Raw genomic sequence first — 22,363 nt, 5'->3', positions numbered from 1 at the left:
TATTGCAAGCCAATTGTCCAAGTAGATGGCACATTTCTCACAGGAAGATATCAAGGGACATTGCTAACAACACTAGCTCAAGATGGGTCACGTAATATATTCCCTTTGGCCTTCGTGATAGTGGAAAGAGAAACAAAGGAGGCCTTAATATGGGTTTTTCAACTCTTAAAGGAGCACGTTACACCACAATCAAATCTCTGCTTGATAACAGACAGGGGGAAAGGCATATTGGCAGCCCTACAATCTGAAGAAGTACAATGGGAAGCAGATGGATTGCAATCATTATACTGCATACGTCAAATTGCTTCAAATTTCAACAAAAAATTCAAGAATCACGAATTGAAAAACCGGTTAAAGAATATGGGTAATAAAATTTTTCTTTCATTCACCATATTCAATAATTAAACTAACTAATATAATTGCATTTTTACAACTTACGAGGTGAAACAACCCATATTGGATGCTAAATTGGCGGCTTTGAGATCACATTCACCTGAAGTGGCATCTTGGATCAATAGGATACCACTACAAAAATGGACTTAGGCCTACGATGGGGGTAGTAGATTTGGACACATGACAACAAACATGGCAAAATGTATGAATTCTGTTTTAAAAAGAGTTCGTTCATTACCAATTTGTGCTCTAATTAAGACAACATTTGAAAGGACCGCAACATGGTTTGTTGAGAGAGGGGTTAAGGCAAACTCCATGTTACGAGTAAGCCACCAGTATCCCGAGGAAATTAATACTATTATTAGAAAAAATCAACAAGCGGGAATGTGTCAAGTGCGTCGATACTCAAGAGAAAATAATGAATTTCAAGTTCAAGAGATGTTTTCTCCACATGATCATCACCTACCAATCTCTTTTACAGTTAAATTAAATGATTGGTGGTGTGATTGTGGCCATTTTCAAGCTCTTCGACTGCCTTGTCATCACATAATAATTGTTTGCTCTTTCTCGCATATAGACCTAACCTCATACATCCATCCAGTTTATAGCCTCTACAACATCAGCAAAGCATATGAAATACAGTTTCATCCGGTTAGGAATAAAGAATATTGGTCCATATACACCAGACCAAATTTCATTCCAGACCCAAACATGCGTCGTAGGGTAAGGGGAAGACCACCAACTAATGGAATCCATAATGAGATGGATGAACCAAATCCAAACAGACGAAACAAATATTCATATTGTAGAAATGAAGGACATCATAGGGGAAATTGTCCCTATCATCAATAATTTATTACTTTATCCAATTTTCTAGTTATTTTTATTATGTAACTTTTATTATATTATTTTTATTATGTAATTTTTATTATGTATTTTTAGGCTGCGAATTTTTATTATGTTATTTCTATTATGTAATGTATTTTTTAAAATTAATTTATTATACCAATAAAAGAATTAATTCTCAACAAATTAAATATATTAACTACTCTTAACAAAATTGTGTACAAAAAATTTATCAAATCTAAATGGTTAAAAAAACTGAAAACTGAAAATTTTTAAAAGATAAAATAAAACTGCAACGAAAAAAAAAATCAAAAACTGAAACCGACCTCCTGTCGGACGACTTCAGTGTCATTGTCATATGTGTAGAAACCGGCCTCCTGCCTAGCGACTTCATTTTTCAAAAAAAAAAAAAAGGGGGAGGGGGAAACCAGCTTTGGTGAGAACGACTTTACCTTTAATGTCGTCCTCCACTGACGATATGACCCAATTTTAGAAAAAAGAAATAAATATCGGTCAAAAGAACAAAAAAAAATCCTTTTATACTATTCTATGTGATGTTAATTGAATTAAGTATATTTATTAAATGGAACTTTACGCACATTGTGATACACATATAAATATATATTAATAGTGATGTTTCTGACAAATGAATCATCAATATCATCATCGAAAAGTCATAGATAATATGGATCATATATACATCTAATTAATAAAATAGTGAAATAAATTGTGTAACAACTATATTGTTATCATTGTTTAATAATTTTGGTTGCGTGAGTTACACATGTCATCTATTACCTAATCATCTAAAGGAAGATTGACTAGATTAACTTGGGCTCAGCTGTTCAAAGACAATTAAAAATAACTCACTCAAATTAAACTCGATTAAGTTGGTTTGAAGACAATTAAACAAAAGAAACTCAACCTAAGGTATTTGAGTTGGGTTAGTTAGATTGAATGTTATCTTCTAATCAATCAAATAACCAAAACAATTGAAGTAAATTGCAGGTGAAAATACCAAACCTTACCATTATATAATTATTTTTCACATTATCACTAATCAAAATGCAACGATTGTTCTATTATTATACTAACTTTTCAATTTTGGTCAAGCGTGTATGGTGAAGAATGAACAAGAAAATTAAGTTGAATCAAAGTTGGTTGTCCATAATACGAGTCAACCAAGGCGAAGATTGATCGCGTAAATCATTCAACTACGTGTCAATGCAGCGAAACTTCTAGCAGCGTCCACCAAGACACCGCATACATACAGAAACTTCCTGAAAAATCCAAATCAAATTTCCTACGACTCTTCCTTTGCACCTATTCGTCTAATTCCATATAAATACTCATATATCATCCTTCCATCGTCACAGACACAACAACCTAAGCAAAATAACCGACACCACTGTTTTCAAAATCCCCAGAACACAACAACAACAACAACATGTTTATGTCTATGTTCAGCCACTTCGAGATCACACAGGGCCAGAACTGGAGGTTCTCGTTGGGCCTGGGCCCGGTGAAAGGAGCCGATTCCAAACCCAACTCCGACGGCACTTCTTCCTCCGCAGAGTCTAAAACCGCAAAAAAAGATCCGAATCAATCATCAACCGGTGGATCCAAGCAAAACCCGACCCGTTTGAAGCCCAGGTTTGCTCCAGAGTTCGACGGGTTACACTGCTTTGAATCCATAGTCCCCTGTTAGACGGATTCCTTCGTCTCCAACCATCTCAATTTGTTTTGTAATAATGACGTTGTATAAAAAAAAAACGAGACAATTCAATTCAATTCAATTAATTTTTTACCGTATAGTTTAATCAACGGTTGAGAAAACTTGTTTGTATACCAGAAATGGAACTATGTTTATCCGTAACTTAAAAATTGCTCATGGCCATAATTGCAGTTCTACTTTTTTACCAGCAATCTTCGTCAATCATCGCGTAAAAAAACTGGATATATAAAAAAACTGCTAAGAATAAAAAAAATATATATATATATATATATATATATATATTTTAAATTACAGTGATTGAATCGTACTCCCACAGCAAACTGCTTCCATTAAAGGCAATGAGACAGTATCATGTATATATATTTTTTTTCTGCCAATTTCCTCCACCACACAATTCATTTAGGTAAAGGGATAGCAAAAAGGTATTTTGGTCGGTGATTACTTATTTAGTGTTAGAGGAGAAAAATGTGAAGCAGGTGCAGATTTTCTTTCAGTAGGTAGTGCTCATTGCTACCAAAATAGTGTCCTTCTAGTTTTCCCATTGCCGACCATAGCTGTTTGGATTTGATGGTCTCTACTCCGCTCTCCTTCAAGAAACTGAAAACCGACCACGATATCAAAGGTTGATATATCTTTTACTGTCCTTCATCAGAGTCAACAAAGGAAGGAAAAACATGTTTTCTGCAAGAAAACAGAAAAAAAAAATGGAACGGGAAGAACTGAAGGGGCGGTGTACGGTAGAAAGAAGTATGAGCTAAATGACATGTGCGGTTCTCATACAACAATGACGTGCCATTCTTTCAACAAGAGTTTCATGAAATGACCCCAGTAATCCTTTAATCAAATGTACATGTTTTTATTTTTGGCATGGTTGGTGCAATGATGAGTAACTTGTGTTTGCTACGGACCTTATACAATTTCTGCAGAGATTGATAAAATTGAAATTACTTTTTCCCTTATCAGAATAGCGTGTTTGAATCACCTAACTTCTTTACACTGTTTTATGTAATGGGTTAAATAGAACTTTCTTGTATTATTGTGTAATCATACAATCTATTTTTAGCTTACAAATTATCTTGCACGTATATATGCTTGTTGAAATAGGACTTGAAATTCGGACTTCACGTAGTGAGTCGCCTAAAGTAAACAATGAATCAACAATATGCAGGTGTTTCATCTTAAGAAAAGCTTCACCATGAATAGAAATTAAGGTTAATAACAATTTATATGTACTCTTATCTCTTACTGATATTTCTTTTAAAAGACAAAACTCTTAACTTACAAGTTTGACAGACTTAAACAGGACTATTAGATCCTATCCACACACTCATTCTGTTCCTTTAAAGTAAGTCTTAATTAAAAATACATGTATTTTCCTATTAGGTACCACAAAATTATTTCTAGAAAGTTCACAATTTCAATTAAATTTCAAAACTTTAAAACCCTTTTTTACAGATGTGGTCAATTTTAGGATACAAGGCCATGGATTTACTTTGAGGAATAGGTGACAAACTCTGATGAAACAACAAGGGATAATGTAATTTCTTAACGACTGGGGAAAAAATAAAGGTGTTTTACAGCAGAAACATAGAATAAGGGAAATCTTCATGTGTTAAATATTCCCATGATCCCGCCATTTGAAGTTTACTTTTCACAAAGTTAAAGATAGTGCAAACCTTACTTAACTGTCTCTTTATCCTTTTCCAATCTTTATAGATCAGTGTTTGCTTCTCTTCATCACCAAGGGATCTTCTCTTTCTCTTTAGGTCCACCCCTGCCTTATATTTTGCTGAAAGACTAGTTGTTCATTCCAATTTCAAAAATTAATCTTTCAAGGGGAATAATGGCCATGGGAAGTATTTTTGCAACTGTGCCAGCTATTGCTGCTGCTGCTGGATTTTATTTCATAGGCAGAAACGACGTCAAGGTAAGAAAAGTTGCATCTATTGTTTTATTTAGGAAGAACATAAGGGTATGTCAAGGTAAGAAAGGCTATGCAATGTTTTGTATAGCTAAAGTTCAAGATTTCTTGTCTGTAGGAAATCAAACAAGGGTCATTATCCAGTCAAAAGATGCTAGCAGAAGTGAAAGAACGAGCAAAGAGCCTTCAAACACCGAAATTGGCACCACAGTTTGATGGTTTAGATTGTTTCGAAACCTTGGTGATGAATTGAATTTGCTTGGGATGGAACTGTTTGTACCTTGTGCAGAATGAATGGTAGATATATTTGTTATAATGTGATTTCCTTCTAACAACTTCATTATTGTTTCATATCAATTCCATCTTCACTGGGTTTTGGCAAGTTTGAAACAGAGGAAGCGTTGACATGTCACTAGTTAAAATATAATGAAAAGGAAAACATGGAGCATAAATTAATACGTGACCAAAGCATCCCTAGCTTATTTTATTTTCTTCTTGAATCGATAAAAGCTTCTTAAATTTCTAAAACTGAGGCAGTTTATAAGTATTATTTATTTCAAATTAGATATAACGAATCCCACTTGGTCATTTTTTATGCTGTTTGGTAACGTAGATTACTAGACATAGACGTTAAACACTTAAAAAAACGTAGTCAGGTGAAAACATTTCACAACTAGTATCTCGGTGGTTAGAAGATGATGTCGCCTGATAGAGCCAAATACTCATTATTAGCTCCAAGCTCTGCAAATAGAATCTAGAAAATGTTACAGATATAAAGATTATTATACTATTGTCGTTACAGTAATTGTGGATGTGGATAACTCAAACAGTTAAAGGAATGACACTAGAGGAGTGACTTGGAGAATAAAGGAACCACAAAAAGACTTTTTCTTTTTATTTCCTTTTTAACTGGTACTGGGTTTACACAAACTTACACAGTCCTGAATCTTGATCAACGAGAACTACTCATAGTCCAAGAAAAAAAAAATCGCCACCCACTCCCTCCATCACCTCGGGATTGTCTTGTTTCCTTTGATATTATTTTGGAACTATGACTTAATTGCTCCACAAAAGAGCCCTCTAAATTCTAATTTTTTTGAGCAATAATACAAGAGTCATCGTCCAAAAGAATGCCATTTAAGGCATTCTTTCCTTCTCCATTTTTAACTATCTTTTACCTATATTAGCAAATCTTCTAGCAACACCAAATAAAAGATACTTGGTCACTAGACCCCTATCCAGACTACAAGCAAGAGCTACAGCACCACCAATAACTAGCATCTTGGGAATGTTCACGCCCTGTGGTTTCTCAGGAGAAGCAACACTTGGATCCTCTTCTGAATTATCATTGGCTCCAATTGTTTGCAAGTCTTCAGGACTTATTTTTGTGTTGACTTGAGCCATAAAGGCTGAATGAGAAAGTGCAGCACCAGAAGCTCTTGTTTCTTGATAGGCTCTCAAACCAGGTTCAATCTTCTGAACAGTTCCCCACATGCCTTTCCTTACTCCAAGCTTTGCAATTTCCCATGGAATACCCATTTCTTCATGATGGAAGAGTAAGACTTCACAGGCAGTTAACTGACCGGTACCTCTCTTTGATTCCACTGTTAAAAGAATACCATATCAGTCCCAACAATTCTAGCAGTGACGAAACAGCTACTTTAAATGGTGGGTTAGACAAGAACAAGTACAAGTTACATGGGTAATTCAATTACAAGGGTATCAAATTTCACCTGCTCTAATGCACCAACTAGAGTAGTACACATCAACACGTCTAGGTTTGTCTCTTCTAGGGATTGAAGGGCAATCTATACCCTGAAAGAACAAAAAACAAAACAAAACGAAGTTAAGCATAATACTGTAAAAACAGTGGAAAATATCCACCATCGATCAACATATTCAAATATTCCAGAACAAAGGGTGAGCTTTATTCTCATACCTTAGTCACACAATAGTAATGTCTTCCAGATTCCCATATTCGCCGACCAATTATGTATTCTCTGTCCTTACAGAAAAAGGGAAACTGTTTCACAGATAATTAGCACACATTAGCACACTGAGCTAAGAGAACAATTAAATACACTTAAATCAGGAGAAACTTGTTATGCACCTTCCGTATCCACTGTACTTTCATGGTACCAGTAGTGGGACACTCTTCAATAGTTGAGGAGCTTGCAAGCATGTCGTCCCATCTAGGTCTGAATTCATCATCCCAAAACAAGTCCCTTACCATCTCAGGGGTAGCATCTTCAAAAATAGTGCTGCTTCTGTATTGAGGAGGACCATCCTAACAAGCAAACAAAACAATATTAAAAACTACCAAGTAGAGTAGGTAATTCAAATACGACCAAAAGATTTTACCAAGGAAATAGCATACCTTTGGTTCTCTTTGCCATGCTTTATAACTCATAGTAGGGGTAGAACGATCCATCATCTGATTCCAAGCGAGACCTCCATCTTTCTCCTCCACAAGCAACCACAGATGATGTAAATCCTTTATTGTCACGGCATCAGGAGTTTCTTCAGTAGTTTCGGGTGAACTGCACGGTAAAGCAAAGTGATAAATAAAACGGCATGCTAACACCACATTTTAATTTGTCAATCACAACAAAACAGTCTGCAAGAACATGTTACAAATTCATAGCAACATGTCCAAATTTCTTGTGTCCATCTTTTTCCCCAATTTCATTATAAGAACAACAAAAAGTGGATGAATTAATTAAGACCCTGTATTTGTGCAACAACTGTTTATGTTATCAGAATAACATAAGAATAATGTATAAATCCAAAAATACCTAACGAAACTTGAAAATTTCACGGGAGAGGATGAAGAAGAAGTTCTTTTATCCGTTCCTTTCCTCAGGGCCAAAGATTCTTGGTTTGGTCGTTGCATCTTAATGGAATTAAGGCAGGGAGACGAAGAAGAACTCCTAATGGGAGAAGCTACAGACTTGGAAGGAGTAGAATCCGAGGAGGGTGAGGCAAAATCTAAGGATTTGGCAAGAGAAGTTGTTAATTTTTCCTTACCCAACCTCGCCCATTTGGGTTTCCAAAGCCATCCAACAATGACCCCAACGAAAAATGCTACCCACAGAGGACTAAAAAACATTCCCACAAGTGTACAGAACCCCAATGTTGCAGGGTTCTCCGACATATCGCACAAAGATTGTGGCAGAGGCATACCAAGGAGAAAGAAAGAGAAAAAAAAATAAAAAAAAAGGAGGGAATGATATAATAATAACAAGTTGAAAGAACCCCCAAATTCTGTTCAGCTCCTCGCAAGAGTTAAAGGGGGGTTTGGGAGAAGGAGCTGCAGAAGAATATTTGTGGCGAAGAAAAATCAAGCAGAGGAAACAAAAAGATGAGAAATTTGGCGAAAAATCAGAGGGGGAGAAGGACAAAAAAGATTTGAGGCGATAAGGGTGTGTGGATAGAGACGGGAATGGTGGAGGAGGAGGAGGGTTTGGTGCAAAACGACGCCGTGGCGTGATGTGGGCAATGGCGGTGTAAGACGAAAAGGGATAAGTGTTTGTTTGGAGGAGCCAATGGACGTGAAGGGGAAGGAATCAAAATAACCACATAAAAAAGAATGGTGGCGAAGGAGTGATGCGTGTGAATTATTCGACACTGTGACGTAGAAACGAAAGAAACCGTGGGGTTTGAAGTCTAACGTTGTTTCTCTATTTGACTCACGGTGTTTGTTGCTTCGTTGGTTGATTTGGAGGCTGATAAATAAATAAATACTATATAAGAATTTATTTGAAAGGACCGAGCAAGGGTGTGGTTTTTTAAGACCAGACTACCGAGTTTTTCATAGGCCTTGTTTTTCACGTTGCGCACCTCGTTTTTCTTGCATTTCTTATTACCTCACATGGGTCTGTTCTTTTGGGCACATATGTAATCTTTTTTAGGTTTGGTTTACCTCTGGGTGAACATCATAATACTTCTCCTTCTTCCTTAATTAGTATATTCTTTTTTTCCATTGAAATACAAAATGTTTATCAATATAAAATGTACAACATTTACTTCATTCGACTGCACATACTTTAGGTAGCATTCAACACATCCCTTGCGAATCTTTACTTTGCTAAAAATAAGTATAAACATTTTTATATATGACAATTTTCTTTGACAAAATGGCCTTCTATCCTCTTATAACGTCTATTACAAATCATTTTACTCTATAAATAAAGAAAGTTTTATTTATTTTACCATTGAAATGCTCATAGCTTTGTGTGTAGGTAATATAACTAATTTTATGATATTTATGCGTTGATTATAGTAGTATCCAACTGTCATCGTTTTTTTTATGGAAAATGATCTTTTGACAAAAATATTTTGACAAACTTTCCTTAAATAGAATTAAAATATATTATTATTTTTTTAACTAAAATAAAGTAATAAAATAATACTTTTTTACCTAAATTAGTAGTTTGTTAAAAAATTTGTAAGAAAAACTTTGTTAACATATCATTTTCCTTTTTTTATTTGGTAACAGTCATCTGTTCAGAAAATTTAATGCCTCTCTTACTCTCCATGTATACCAAATCCAATCTACTCTTATTTATATTACTAATTTTTATTTATTTTTAGTTTTTGAAAAAAAAAATTATGTAGCAAAAAATGCTTTAATATCTACTCATATATTATATCCTTCTAATTTATATAAATACGCTTTTTTTTTGTTTATCGCTCATTAAATACGCAATCATTATGATTATTCATATGTTAAAATTCCTTACTCAAAATACAATTTGTGGTTGAATAAGAGAGATAATTCTCTGTTATTTGGAAATTTCACTACCCAGACAATATATTGAATGAGAGAGATAACATATTTGAATGAGGGAGGGATAATTTTGATTTACTTTTCTTTATAATAGGTCACTCTTTAGATATTATATAAATATATTTTATCATGTTAACTAACATAATTTTTTTATTTGTATTACTACCTAATAACTTCATTATTAAATTGGATTTATTTCTTTAAGTCTTCTTCACTTGAATTTTATAAATGTTAATAGGAATAAAGACGCCAACAAGTTTGGGTTTCTAACGGAAATGAATAAATTTTCATTAATACGAAGTTGATCGATTTTAATAAATTGGGATTCCGATTTATTTATTTTTTATTGATGCATTTCGCATCTAATAGTAATAATTAATTATTATTATTTTTATTTGTAGAGATTAAACATGTAATTAATAAACTATCCACACAACTAACTGAATTAGACTGGACAATTATTTATATTTTTAGTCACACTTCAAGGAAATATTTTAGATACTATTTGTTAGAGTATAGTATAATGTTATCACGTAATATTAAAAAAAACGACGTGTCATTCTTAAAAGCTTTTCCTATAATTTACAAGAAATATTCAATTATTGGAATGAACTTTAGGTACTGGAGATAACAATTTCAGAATTTAGAGATGTGTTCGTTAGGGATGTAATTAGTTGCTTTTGTAAAAATAACTCCTTAAAAATATATTTCAAAATATTTTTATACCAATTATATTCGTTGGAGAAAAAACTATGTTAAATATATAGAAGGAATACGATAAATTTTCATTATTAGATAACTGTACTATAAGGTGTGAATAGAAAATTAGGGTGGTATTTATAACAATAATATGATAAAATTTCAAATAATTCTATTTAAAGTTTACAGTTAAGTTTAATATTATAAATAAAATGCAACACATATAAATTCGTAATTAAATACTAATTTTCAAAATTTGAAATCATAATCAATGAAGTTTTAAATTGCACATGATTTTTCTTTTCAGTTTTTTAAATTGAACCACATACACATTTTTTACACTTGACTTCTTTCTTTTTAGTGACACTTTACCAAATTTCTTGACACAGACCAACTCCAGTTGCGGCACCGACTAGCTGTGGTTGGTGTGTTTATTTCTTTACATTAAATTATTAATTATTAATTATTAATCATCTAACATCACTCACCTAATATATAAAACCATTGTTGAAAAATATTTATATTATTTTTTTTCTGTCAATCAATTATAAATTACACCATAACAAAGTTTCAACTTTTATTACAATCATGTTAAAAAGTTATATCTAAAATTATGTTTATTACATAGCGAAATATTTTTTTTACAATAATAATGAATAAAATAACATAAATTGAAAGCGTTTGTTGAACAGAGATAATAACACGATAAAGTCAAAATAAAAGTCAGGTCATGTTGTATACGAAATTCATGTAAAACGATTTTCAGTGATTAGACTTTTCTGTGTTATGTAATATCAAAAGTTTTCATTTACATTTACCTTTGTACACAATTATATTTATTAATTAAAACTAAATACACGTATAATAAAATTTAAAATTAATTTATGTAATACCTTTGTAATATCAAAATTAATCTATATTTTTGTGCCTTCATAATTTCTATACATTTTTAAAACATCTGACACAGTTTTTACACTGAATCGGCTTAAGACTAAAGAATTGTGTATTGTCATGATTTCTACGAGTTCCCTTAAACTAAACTAACTATTCAATAGATAGTTTAAATTTGACTCTTATATATTATTGATCGGTTATTAACGAAAAATACGACTTTTGAATCTCATTCGTCTTTTAATCGATTTTGTTTTTGAATTTTTAAAAATATGAGACAGTTTTTGGCTAACAAAATTATATTTAGTGCAAAAAAAAAAAACAGTAATAAGATACGAAAAATTGATCAAATCAGTTTTTTAATACTTGTATTAACAAACTTAAGTATTTCTTAATCAACAACTAATTTTATCATAAATAAGATACGAAAACGTATTTAAACATGATTTTTGTTATAGAAGTTACGTGTAAAAAATTTAATTCAATAAATGAATTATGTTTTGGGTTCTGACATATATAGTTTTAGTAATTAAGAGTTACAAATAGAAATATTTAACTTCAGTAATAAATTAATTAAGAGGATCCATCCACTTCCCAACAACATCCAAATAATGTTTAATTAATTCCGTGGTCAATATATATAATCTGATATACTTAGAATTGAAGTGGTAAATTGCATAGTCAAGTCTAATTTATGCTTTCTAAATAGGAGGCATAGTAAGACCATATATAGGAGCAACATATAACTAAAATTAAGTTTCATTAATTGAAGGTTTGAAGAGACCAAAGTGGATCGTTGACAATGGAATTAATTATCCTTACTAATCACATTAATTAATGCATTGATAATTGGGATTTGAATGTGGAAATCTTAACAAGACATTCTTATTCTTACTTTTAAGTTAAATTATGCAAGTTTAATTAAACAAATAATATTTCAAATTATTCAACAACACCCATCTAAATAAGATCTAAACCCAACACCAACGTGATAATAAAAATAAATCATATGGTAACATTTTACCATTGTTCTTAATCATTTGACTATAGATGTAGTCAACGTAGTTTGCAACTACACAAACTGTGCCGTAATAAACTACTGTATAGGTTGGTCTTGCGAGTGAAAAGTCATCAAAAACACGGTTTTGAAAAACACTGTTTTTATTTTTTTTCTGAATGGGAACACGAATTTAGACCCACGAGACACTAATAAAGACTCGAGTTTGATAATGAGAATGGAGAAAAATATTATCCACCATGCACCATATGCTCCACACTGTTTTGAATAGAGACCGATGAAGAGATGACAGCATTATCTGCAGCAACATATAATAGTAACAGTGATTGTGTTTCCATTACGTTAGATAATATTATCATTAAATGATTCTTTCCGGTGTCTTTATGTGAGTTAACTATCTGTGGGGCAACACTAATCACCATTATAGGTTAATCCGAAGTTAGATGGAGAAGGTTTAGAATAATTAATGCTATTGTCTTTGCCTAACAAAGATAAGAAGAAACATTTTGCAAATTATAAAAAAAGAAAAAAGAAAAAGCAAAAGCATAGGACGAAAACAGTGTCCACCAGAACATGGATAGAAACAAAAATGGTTTGCCACATTGACAGGGACAGAACACAGAAGGTGGCCTTGCACTTTCTACTACACACTTCACTCTTACACAGAAAAAAGAAAAAAGTACAATTCATTTTCTAGCTCACAAGAAAAGAAGAAGGACTTGCACAGACCAAAATGCACTCATGAATTGTTTCTCTCTATTTTCCCTTTCTTGATGCATCGATTGTTTGCAATCTGTTTAATAAGAACAAGAGGAAAGGGTCTCGGCAATCTTAACAAAACTAATTGTTGAATACGTTTTCAGAAACGAGATGGGTACTATACTAGTTCGGTAAGAAGTTAATTGTCATGTCTTGGATTTGAAATATCTAATCTGTTTTTGTTTTTTTCTCATCTACGTTACTTCAATACAAAGATGAACCTGAATCACAAAAGTATCTTTTCTGCACTCCAAAAAAGTAATTTTCTCTCATATTATTCCCAAACTTAATTTTCTATTTTTTTTGTTTACAATTATTTTTTTAGCGTACTCTTTTAATTGGAGAAATCAAAAAAATAAAATTAAGAGAAATAATATATATATATATATATATATATATATATATATATATATATATATATTCCATAGATATTAAGGAGTGGACGGTTTCCGTCCATAAAGTGTGATCATGAATTAGCGAGTTTAGGATCTATTATAAGTATGCTTGTATTTAGCAAAATTTATAAATATAAATAAAAACTTATATTAAACTACTATTATTGTTAAATAATTTTACAAATTATGAATTTTAAAGTACAATAAGAGTCTTTAAATTAAAATGGATAAAACTTTTGAAGTCGAACGAAAATATTATAATTGTATGAATTATAACGAGCTCTACAACAATTTCAAAATTCAAACTCAAATTTAGATTGACTAGATTTGAGAATTATTATTTGAGAAAAAAAGTAAAAATATAAAAATAAAGAATGAGATATTTAATATAAGAAAAATCAAGTGACTCACTACAAAGAAAGTTATTGATCAGGCATGATGTAGTGAGTGTGATGAAGGGTGTGACGGGTGGACAGACAAAATGACAAAGTGAATGAGGGAACTCCGCTTAGATTTTCTAATTTGATAGAGTGACAAGTGAAATAAGAGCTAGAATTACAATTAGGTATGAGAGAACTCGCACTTAGGTTTTCTAGGGAGAAAATGTTTTAGGTTTTCTAGGGGGAAAATGTTTTAGAAATCGTAAAATTTTGGGAGGAAATGAGTGAATGAAATAAGGAAAAATGTATTCTAATTTATGGAGGTCATAAACCTTTTAAAAAAACACAAAATTCCCACTATTATTAGCTTTTAAAGAACTCCTTTGAATCATCCTAAATCATGTTTATTTGTGAGGGTTTTTATAACCTCCGCAAAATAACCCCTACAAAATATTTTTTTTTTTCTTTGTAGTGGTAGGAGATCCTAACCTTTGGATTTATTTGGGTTCTACATGTTAAAGGGATTAACCTTATGTGTAGTTGGGTGCTAAACTCTTGAGGCTACACTCTATAGAGTCTAGGAATCATCATATGTGTACACCTCTAGTGAATTATATGTCAATGACATGTATCTAGATGATTGAGTTTAATGTCAACTAATTTGTGTGCATATACATATCTATTTTATCTATGTTGGTGTGAAATTGATAAGATTTAGTATTTTAGAATAACTTTTTCTGTACACTAGCTTATCCTTTTGTGTGCTTTGTGTTTTATTGCGTTGTTCATCTCTTTCTTTTGTGATTATCACCTATTTGGTGGGAGCAAATGAAATTGCAGGTTGAGAGGCACCCCTTAGAAGATGAGGAACCATCACTTAGAGTGGAAGGTCTCAATGAGCTTTAGTAGTGGTTAATTTTTGTATAAAGCTTGTTGATTTAGTTTGAGTGTATAAATGCTATTTTTTTATAGTGTTACCTTTTGTAAGACTGTATATACTTTATACACTAAATTACCTGTTTTGAATATTATGATGAAGTGTTTTATTTTATTAGTATTAAGCTATTAAAATGGGATGCTACAAAACTTTACTAGAAAGCATTGCATAATAATGGAAAAAAGAAAAAAAATTGTAAAATATATTATTTTTAAATGTTTTAGTAAAAATTACGAAAGAAAAGAAAAGAATAAAGATCTAAAACTTTTTTCCTCTGTGTAGTAATGTAAGAAAAGAAAATATAAAAGTATATGGTTATCTTTAACCAAAAGAAAAGTATAATGAATTAAAAACAAAAGGTGCAAACATGATGAAAATTTATGATTAGAGATGTCAACAAGAATTTCAACACGTAAGCCAACTCGGTTTTTCACGGATTCGGGTCGGATTAGGTTGAAAAAAATTAAATTTTTTCAAAAGTGGGTTGAACTCAACCCGGCTCACTTAACCCACAGGTTAAATGGGTTTGAGCCGAGTTGAAGGTGAGTTAATCTACTTAACCCACCAACATTTTTTTATAATTATATACTATTCCTAATTATATAGGTTCACAATTTCATGTATTTAAATGCTAGAATATTGCTCAATAATATTTGAATAGTTTGATTCTTTAATTAATTTGATTGTCAAGTTATATACATTGATCCTTTAATATTTAATTATTATCTTTATAATAAATTACTCAAACAACCGTCTTATAAATATTTTTTTCTAAATTAGCATGACCAAATGTGTAATTTTTTTCATTTATATTTTGTTAAATAACATGGCAAAAATTGTGTAAGTCATGTTTTCTTGGACTATATTGACACTTTCTTAGAAACAATTCATCATATATTAACGGTGAGTATGATGAAACCATTAGTTTTTTAATTTACTATGATTGTCATCTTATGGATTGCTTAAAAAAATATTCAAATATTTAAATACTTAAAAATAAATAAATATTTTTTTTATGTGAGTTGATGAGTCAACCCACTTAACCTACCAACCCATGATGGGTTAAGTCAAGTTGTAAAATTTTTGGTTTATCGGGTTGGACTCACTCACTTTGACATGTGTATTTGTAACTATATTCCTCCCTTTCCCATTAATTATCCCAAAAACAAACACACATGTTACAAGATTTCGTTTGTCAACGGTTATAATCTCTCTCAATATGAAAAAAAAAAGCTATAATGTTGTATTTTATATATTAATTAGTTTCTCCTTGAGTGATGTTTTTGTTTACCTTTCAAATCCTTCTACTTTTCTATGTTTTTTTTTTAATTACAAAGGCAATAAATAAAATAATAAATTAACTATATGCACAAGGAAAGAAACATCAGCGACAATACTAGTCTATAATATATTTCAGAAAGTAGTAGATAAAGGAAGTAATATTTAGTCTTGTGCACGAAATTTTTTGTGTCGGTTAAATGATATTTATTCTATTTATTATATTGCATCTAGAATTATATAAATCCAAATGACAATAATCAAACTTATTACGTCAAGAAAAAACCTATACAAAAAGTAATTTATTTCGTATAAATAATTCTGTAACAATATATTTAATTAATTATGCACAGAAAAAAAAACTTTAGACCATAAAAAAAATCAATGGATAAATAATTAAAATAAAGATTACAATATGAATTTTAAATCAAATATAACCAGCATGAAGCAAGACTTCAAGAGCATCTAAAAGAGTAAATAACTTCTTTTATGCAACGAGGCAAACAAGAGAGGAAATATACAAAACATTGAAAACCTAAGTAATGATATAAAATTACCATAAAATTGTTTTTTATACTAATTGTATAAAAAAATATAGGTCTATATTCCAATTTTGTATACCATAACAAGTCACCGATAGGGATGTAAAAAAAATTAGTATTCGCGAATCTTCATAGATAAAATTCACAACAGGTAAAAAATGAATTTTGAAAATGGATATTCGCGGATAAAGGGTACGAATATTTTTTATACTCACATGTTAACGGGATGGGTACAGGTATCATAATATCCGTACTCGTGGATATCTATACCAGCTATACTCTAATTTAAATTAAAAAAAATATTAAAACATTAACCCATTGATTTTGAACGAGTTATTTTTTATCATTTGGTTTTAAAAAATCTTCATATATTTGTAAACTGTCATTTAACATTATTTAAATGAGTTATTTTCACTTTTTTTGAAATTTATAAAGATTATGTATTGTATTTTTATTTCAATTTATGATTAAATTTTTTTATTAAATATTAAAATTTTCTTCTGTAAATATCTGTGGGTAACCATGAATATCTGTGAATATTAAAAAATATACGGATACCCGCACAATAGATATCTACACGGATATAAATATGAGGCGAATATTTATCCAGCAAATAAAGATACGGGAAAGCTACTACCCATATCCTATTCATTTGATTCACATCCCTAGTCATCAATATATATTTAGTTTTTTTAATAGAGTAAAAAAAAAAGTATATATATCCGCTATAGGAAGTATGAAGTCACAGAACAGTACGCGTAGTTTAGTGGTGAAGTCCTCAACAATACTATGGACTAAAAAAGTTCTAACAATACCATAACCAAACTTAGGATATGAAACATACTTGTGTTAGTCTAAATGTCTAATAATGAGAACGTGGAAAACTAAGGTTAGGGCATCAAGTGCAAAACCTAGTCACAATTCAATCTTAGTGTTAAAACCAAATACTTCTGTTTTCAATGCATTCTTGATTTTTCAATTGAAATGTATGTCAACAAAATAATTACGTTAAAGACAGTACAAAAAAATTGTTAGCTGCACATCCGAATATATATTTATTCCATATCATGCATTTGTAGTATCTTTCACATAACATAATAATAAAAAGTAATGAATAGTTTCTCATAATAAGGATTACACACTAAATAATTACTTCCTTGCACGATTCCTCTTATTCCGATTAGCCTTAATTGGAATTTTATCTAAAAAAACCTTTTTTTTTTAAAAAAAAATGTATTACCCTTTAGAGGAAGAAGAACTTTGTTTCAAACTAAAGGGAAGTTATCTCTTATGGCAAAACTCAAATCTTATTGGTGTATATGCAATAAATAAATAAATAAATAAATAAATAAATATATATATATATATATATATATATTATTGTGTGCTAATTCCCATATCAACAACGATCAATGTATAACATTATTATTATAAATGCATAGTAAATACTTAAAAATGGCAAATTAGTATATGATTCAAAATTGGAAAGACTTTCAATTTGAGTAAAATTAAATAATATATTTCGTTTTACAAATTATAAACTATAATTTGTGTAATAATACAATTACGGTTTAATTTTCACTTTAATTTGAGTAAAAATAAATAATATATTTCGTTTTACAAATTCTAAACTATAATTTGTCTAATAATACAATTATGGTTTAATTTTCATTCTTTTATCCTAAACTCCATTTGAAATTCTTATGAGTTATGAACAAATCTGACATATAACTTGTTTTCACAACTAAGTTAGATAGTTAATTAAGATCAATAAGTAAGTTTTGACTTTAACTTCTAAGTGAAATATCAGCCAAAAAGAAGTTTGTCCTCTCTCTTTGGGTGAACCTTTATATTTATAAGTAAAAAATGTGAGTTTATATTTCATGTTTCCACCTTTTCTTGAAATTCGAGAGTTAGTAGATTCTTGTTACAAGTAGAAATGTGGCTCCTGGGAAGAAAGTTAACATTACAAGGAGTCAGTTTACAATGTGTCCTCAAGGGTATATAGTTTGTTATCGGGCTTGAGGTTGGCCCAACACCCTCTCCTTGTTCAGTTTATTGTTTTTTGAAGTCAGTCCATAACCTTCGACAAGGTCCCAATTAGAGGTGTCAATTTGGCCCAGCCCACAGGGCTTGGCCTTGACCCATGTGCGTTAGAGCCAAAAAAACTCACATAAAAAAAAGCTCCCATCAAAGAAGTCCATAGGACCAAAAACTCCACAAAAGCCCTGTGGGTCAGGGCTAACCCATTGGCTTTCATCTTCAAAATGAAAAATATATTATTATCTGTGGGACGAACCCAAACACCCGGACAAGCACGACGACTTGAATAGGCCCAACGACTCAAACCTGCCCAACGACCCTGACAAGCACGACGACATGGATGGGCTCAACGACATGGATGGGCTCGACGACCCAAACAGGTCCAACGACTCGAACGATTCGGACGACTTGAACGAGTCCGACGACTCGAACGGGTCCAACGACCCAAACGGGCCAGACGATCCGAATTGGTCCGAGGATCCGACCGTGCCTGACTATCCGACTTGGTTTGATGATCTGGACGGGCCAAACGACCTGAACATACATGAAGGCACGGGCGGGCCCGACGACCCAGATGGGCCCGATGATTCGAACAGGTTTGACGATTTGGACGAGCCAAATGAACCAGACAAGCTTGATGACCTGAACGACCTCCACCACCCAAACGGGCCAGACAAACCAGACGGACCCAACGACCCAGACAAACATGACGACTCAGATAGGCCCGACGAACCAAACAGGCCCGAAGACCAAGACGAGTCCGACGACCAGAACGGACCCAACGAGTCGGACAGGTCAGAAGGTCCGGACAAGCACAAGGAACTTGATGGGGGAAATGACCTGGATGGGCTCGTATGGTCGGGCCCAACGACCCAGACAAACATAACGACACGGATGGGCCCGTCAACTCGGACGGACCCGACAAACCAAACAGGCTTGATGACTAAGATGAGTACGACGACCAAATGGTCCCAACAAGTCGGACGGGACCAACGAACTTGACGTGTCAAATGACTTGGACGGGCCCATCCAAACCATTGGGCTCGTCCGAATAGTCGGGCTTGTCCTTATTGTCGGGTTCGTCTAGATCGTTGGATCAGTTTCGTCAGACCCGTTTGGATTATCGAGCCTGTCTAGGTAGTCAGTCCTATTGGGGTCGTTGGGGTCGTCTGGCCCATCCAAATCATCGTGCTTGTCTGGGTCTTCGGGCTTGTCCTGATCCTTAGGCCCATCTGGGTTGTCGTGCTCGTCCAGATCATCGTGCTCGTTCGAGTCATCGTGTCTGTTCGAGTTTTCGGGCTTATCCGTGTCATTGGGCCCGACCGAAGTGTTGAGGTTGTTCGGATCGTCAGGATCATCTGAGTCATTGTGCTTATATGAGTTGTTAGGTCCGTCTAGGTCATAAGACACATCTAGGTTTTCAGACTTGTCCAATTTGTTGGGCTAGTTCGGGTCTTCGGGCCTATCCGGGTTGTCATACTCGTCTTGGGCTTCAGACTTGTCCGGGTGATCATACATGTTTGGCTCGTCGGGCATGTCTGGGTCTTCGGACCCGTTCGAGTCGGCCGTCTTGATCTTTGACTCTGACTTAATGTAGTATTATTTGGGGGGCCTAACCCACCTTAGCCATGGCCTTAACCCACTAGAGAGGGTGTTGGGGCTAGGGCTTTTTTTGGCCCCCTCATTTGGGCCCCCCCTAAAAGGGGGCTTTATGAAGAGTGGATCAGGGCTAGCCTATGGACTAGGAATCAAATTGACACCTCTAGTCCCAATACCCTCCTTGTTCGACTTTTTGTTTGTCAGAGATTCTTTGGGCTTGGTTAGTCGTTATATGTTCAACTAAGGGCCAACTTTCTTGCCTGGTCAAAGAAGGACTACTTGTACCATGGACGATACATAACTCAATAATTTTTAGAAGATAAATATTAAATACATGTATCATGTGCTAACACCTAATTCTCAAAATTTGAATATATCCACTTATATATTAGTTCACAAGAAGCATGCCCACGTCTAATACTTGATATATACAAATAATTGTGAAACAACCTTCGTTAATTTCTCACATATCATATCTTTATCTATTTTATTTGGATATTTATGAAACATAATTTCCTTTAATTGATGGTTCCATGCTCCATTCCACATTTTATGTCGTATAAGTAAATTATCACCTAAATAATCATCATTCTCATTGATAACTTTCAAATAAAATTGTTGGAGATCTCATATCGACTAAAGATAAGACAAATTTATAAGTAGGTGCAAACATCACTTTACAAGTTGATTTTGTAGGATTGAATTAGTCTTAATGTTCACTTCTTAACTTGATATCAAAGCCTGGAGTTTGAGTCTATCCTAATGTAATGTGTAATTTGTTGGGCCTATCGTATCACCCGTTATCGGATCACCCATTAATGTGTAATCCAACGCTCGAGATGTATATGTCTCGACATGAAGATGGTGTGTGGGAGATCTCATATCGACTAAAGATAAAATGAATTTATAGTACACGGAATAAATCTCACCTTATAAACCTATTTTATAGGGTTGAATTGTAATTAAAGTCAGCTCTTAATATGATAATCAACACAATACTAATAAGATATCTTAGAAGGTCTACATAGAGCCTTGTCTCTCCTTTTCTTGTAAATTAGTATATAAATTAAAGTTTTTTTTTTTAATTTTAGCATATATCTTATGTATTTTACACCTCTAAATTTTCATACATATTTCTTAACACAAATATTTTCAAGATATGCAACTACTTACATACCAATAAGTTAACAGTATCATCAATTATAAGTCACAATGTGCATGTTGCCTTTGCTGTCCTCCAAATAGCATATAGTATCTAATTCTTCAATAAACGCATTTACAAAAGATCGAAATTCTACAATATTTTTTCATCAATACATAGTCAGACCGAAAATCAACCTTTTATAACTATTTGATCAAAGAAAATAGATTTCTGACTTCATCTTTAAAAAAAAAAAAAAGACATTTCGAGATCATTCGGAAATGATTTTTAAAAAAGATGGAAAAATATATATTGCATGCAATCCTTTTCAAGTGCATTGAGATTGAATCACTATTTACTTACCTCATTACTGAAGTGCATGATGTGGAATGAGGCTTTGCTCTTTCGTTTAGCTGTACTTCCAAAGTTCTCCATGGGATGAACTTGCATCTTTGGAGAAAAATGAAACCTTAGGAGATGAAATCTTTGGAGAAGATTTCCTACACCATAAAACCTGGGTAAGGTAATGGAAAAGACACGTTTGGCCAAGTAGTCATTCACAACATAAGGGACATGTTACCATAATAAATACAAATTCCAAATTCTTAATCGTAGAATTAGATTAACGTCTGATATTGAAAACATATATTTATATTTATATTAATACATTAATATTAGTATACTTATATATTAATATATTTATATATTAAATTAATTTGGTAAAAATAATAGATAACTATTTCGTAAATAATAATCACTAATAGTAATTAGTAATTTAAAAGTTTAAGAAGATTATATTAACATTTAAAAGTTTAAAAACAAATAAAAAAATATTTCGTTCTAATTAACTTATTTATTTATTTAAATTATTTATTTATTTAAATAATGTTAATTGTAAGCCCCATTTCTTTTCAGCTCTTTGTGTTTGGGCCTGACCTTTCGCAGGCCCAAGGCCAGCCTTATAGGGAGCCCTTTGTCACTCTTGCAGCTCACTCCC

General features: G+C 32.4%; 1 protein-coding gene and 1 long non-coding RNA gene across 2 annotated transcripts; one reads left to right on the top strand and one right to left on the bottom strand.

Moving 5' to 3' along the window:
- The first annotated feature begins 4,677 nt into the window (after positions 1-4,677).
- LOC114163171 lies at positions 4,678-5,277 on the top strand. The gene is made up of 2 exons (XR_003599376.1): positions 4,678-4,901; positions 5,014-5,277. It is a non-coding gene; the product is annotated as an uncharacterized LOC114163171 (long non-coding RNA).
- Positions 5,278-5,765: 488 nt separating this feature from the next.
- Positions 5,766-8,596, bottom strand: LOC114163170. Its single transcript, XM_028047306.1, has 6 exons — positions 7,691-8,596; positions 7,273-7,435; positions 7,006-7,182; positions 6,835-6,918; positions 6,629-6,710; positions 5,766-6,499 (listed from the first exon to the last, which is right to left on the bottom strand). The coding sequence occupies exons 1-6, from the start codon at positions 8,074-8,076 to the stop codon at positions 6,063-6,065; spliced, it is 1,329 nt and encodes a 442-aa protein (XP_027903107.1). The 5' UTR covers positions 8,077-8,596; the 3' UTR covers positions 5,766-6,062.
- Positions 8,597-22,363: the final 13,767 nt, after the last annotated feature.

This window comes from Vigna unguiculata, chromosome 9, assembly GCF_004118075.2.
Source record: "Vigna unguiculata cultivar IT97K-499-35 chromosome 9, ASM411807v1, whole genome shotgun sequence".
Classification (NCBI taxonomy): Eukaryota; Viridiplantae; Streptophyta; class Magnoliopsida; order Fabales; family Fabaceae; genus Vigna; species Vigna unguiculata.
Note: the sequence above shows the minus strand (reverse complement) of the source record. Positions and strands in the feature narration are given on the sequence as shown.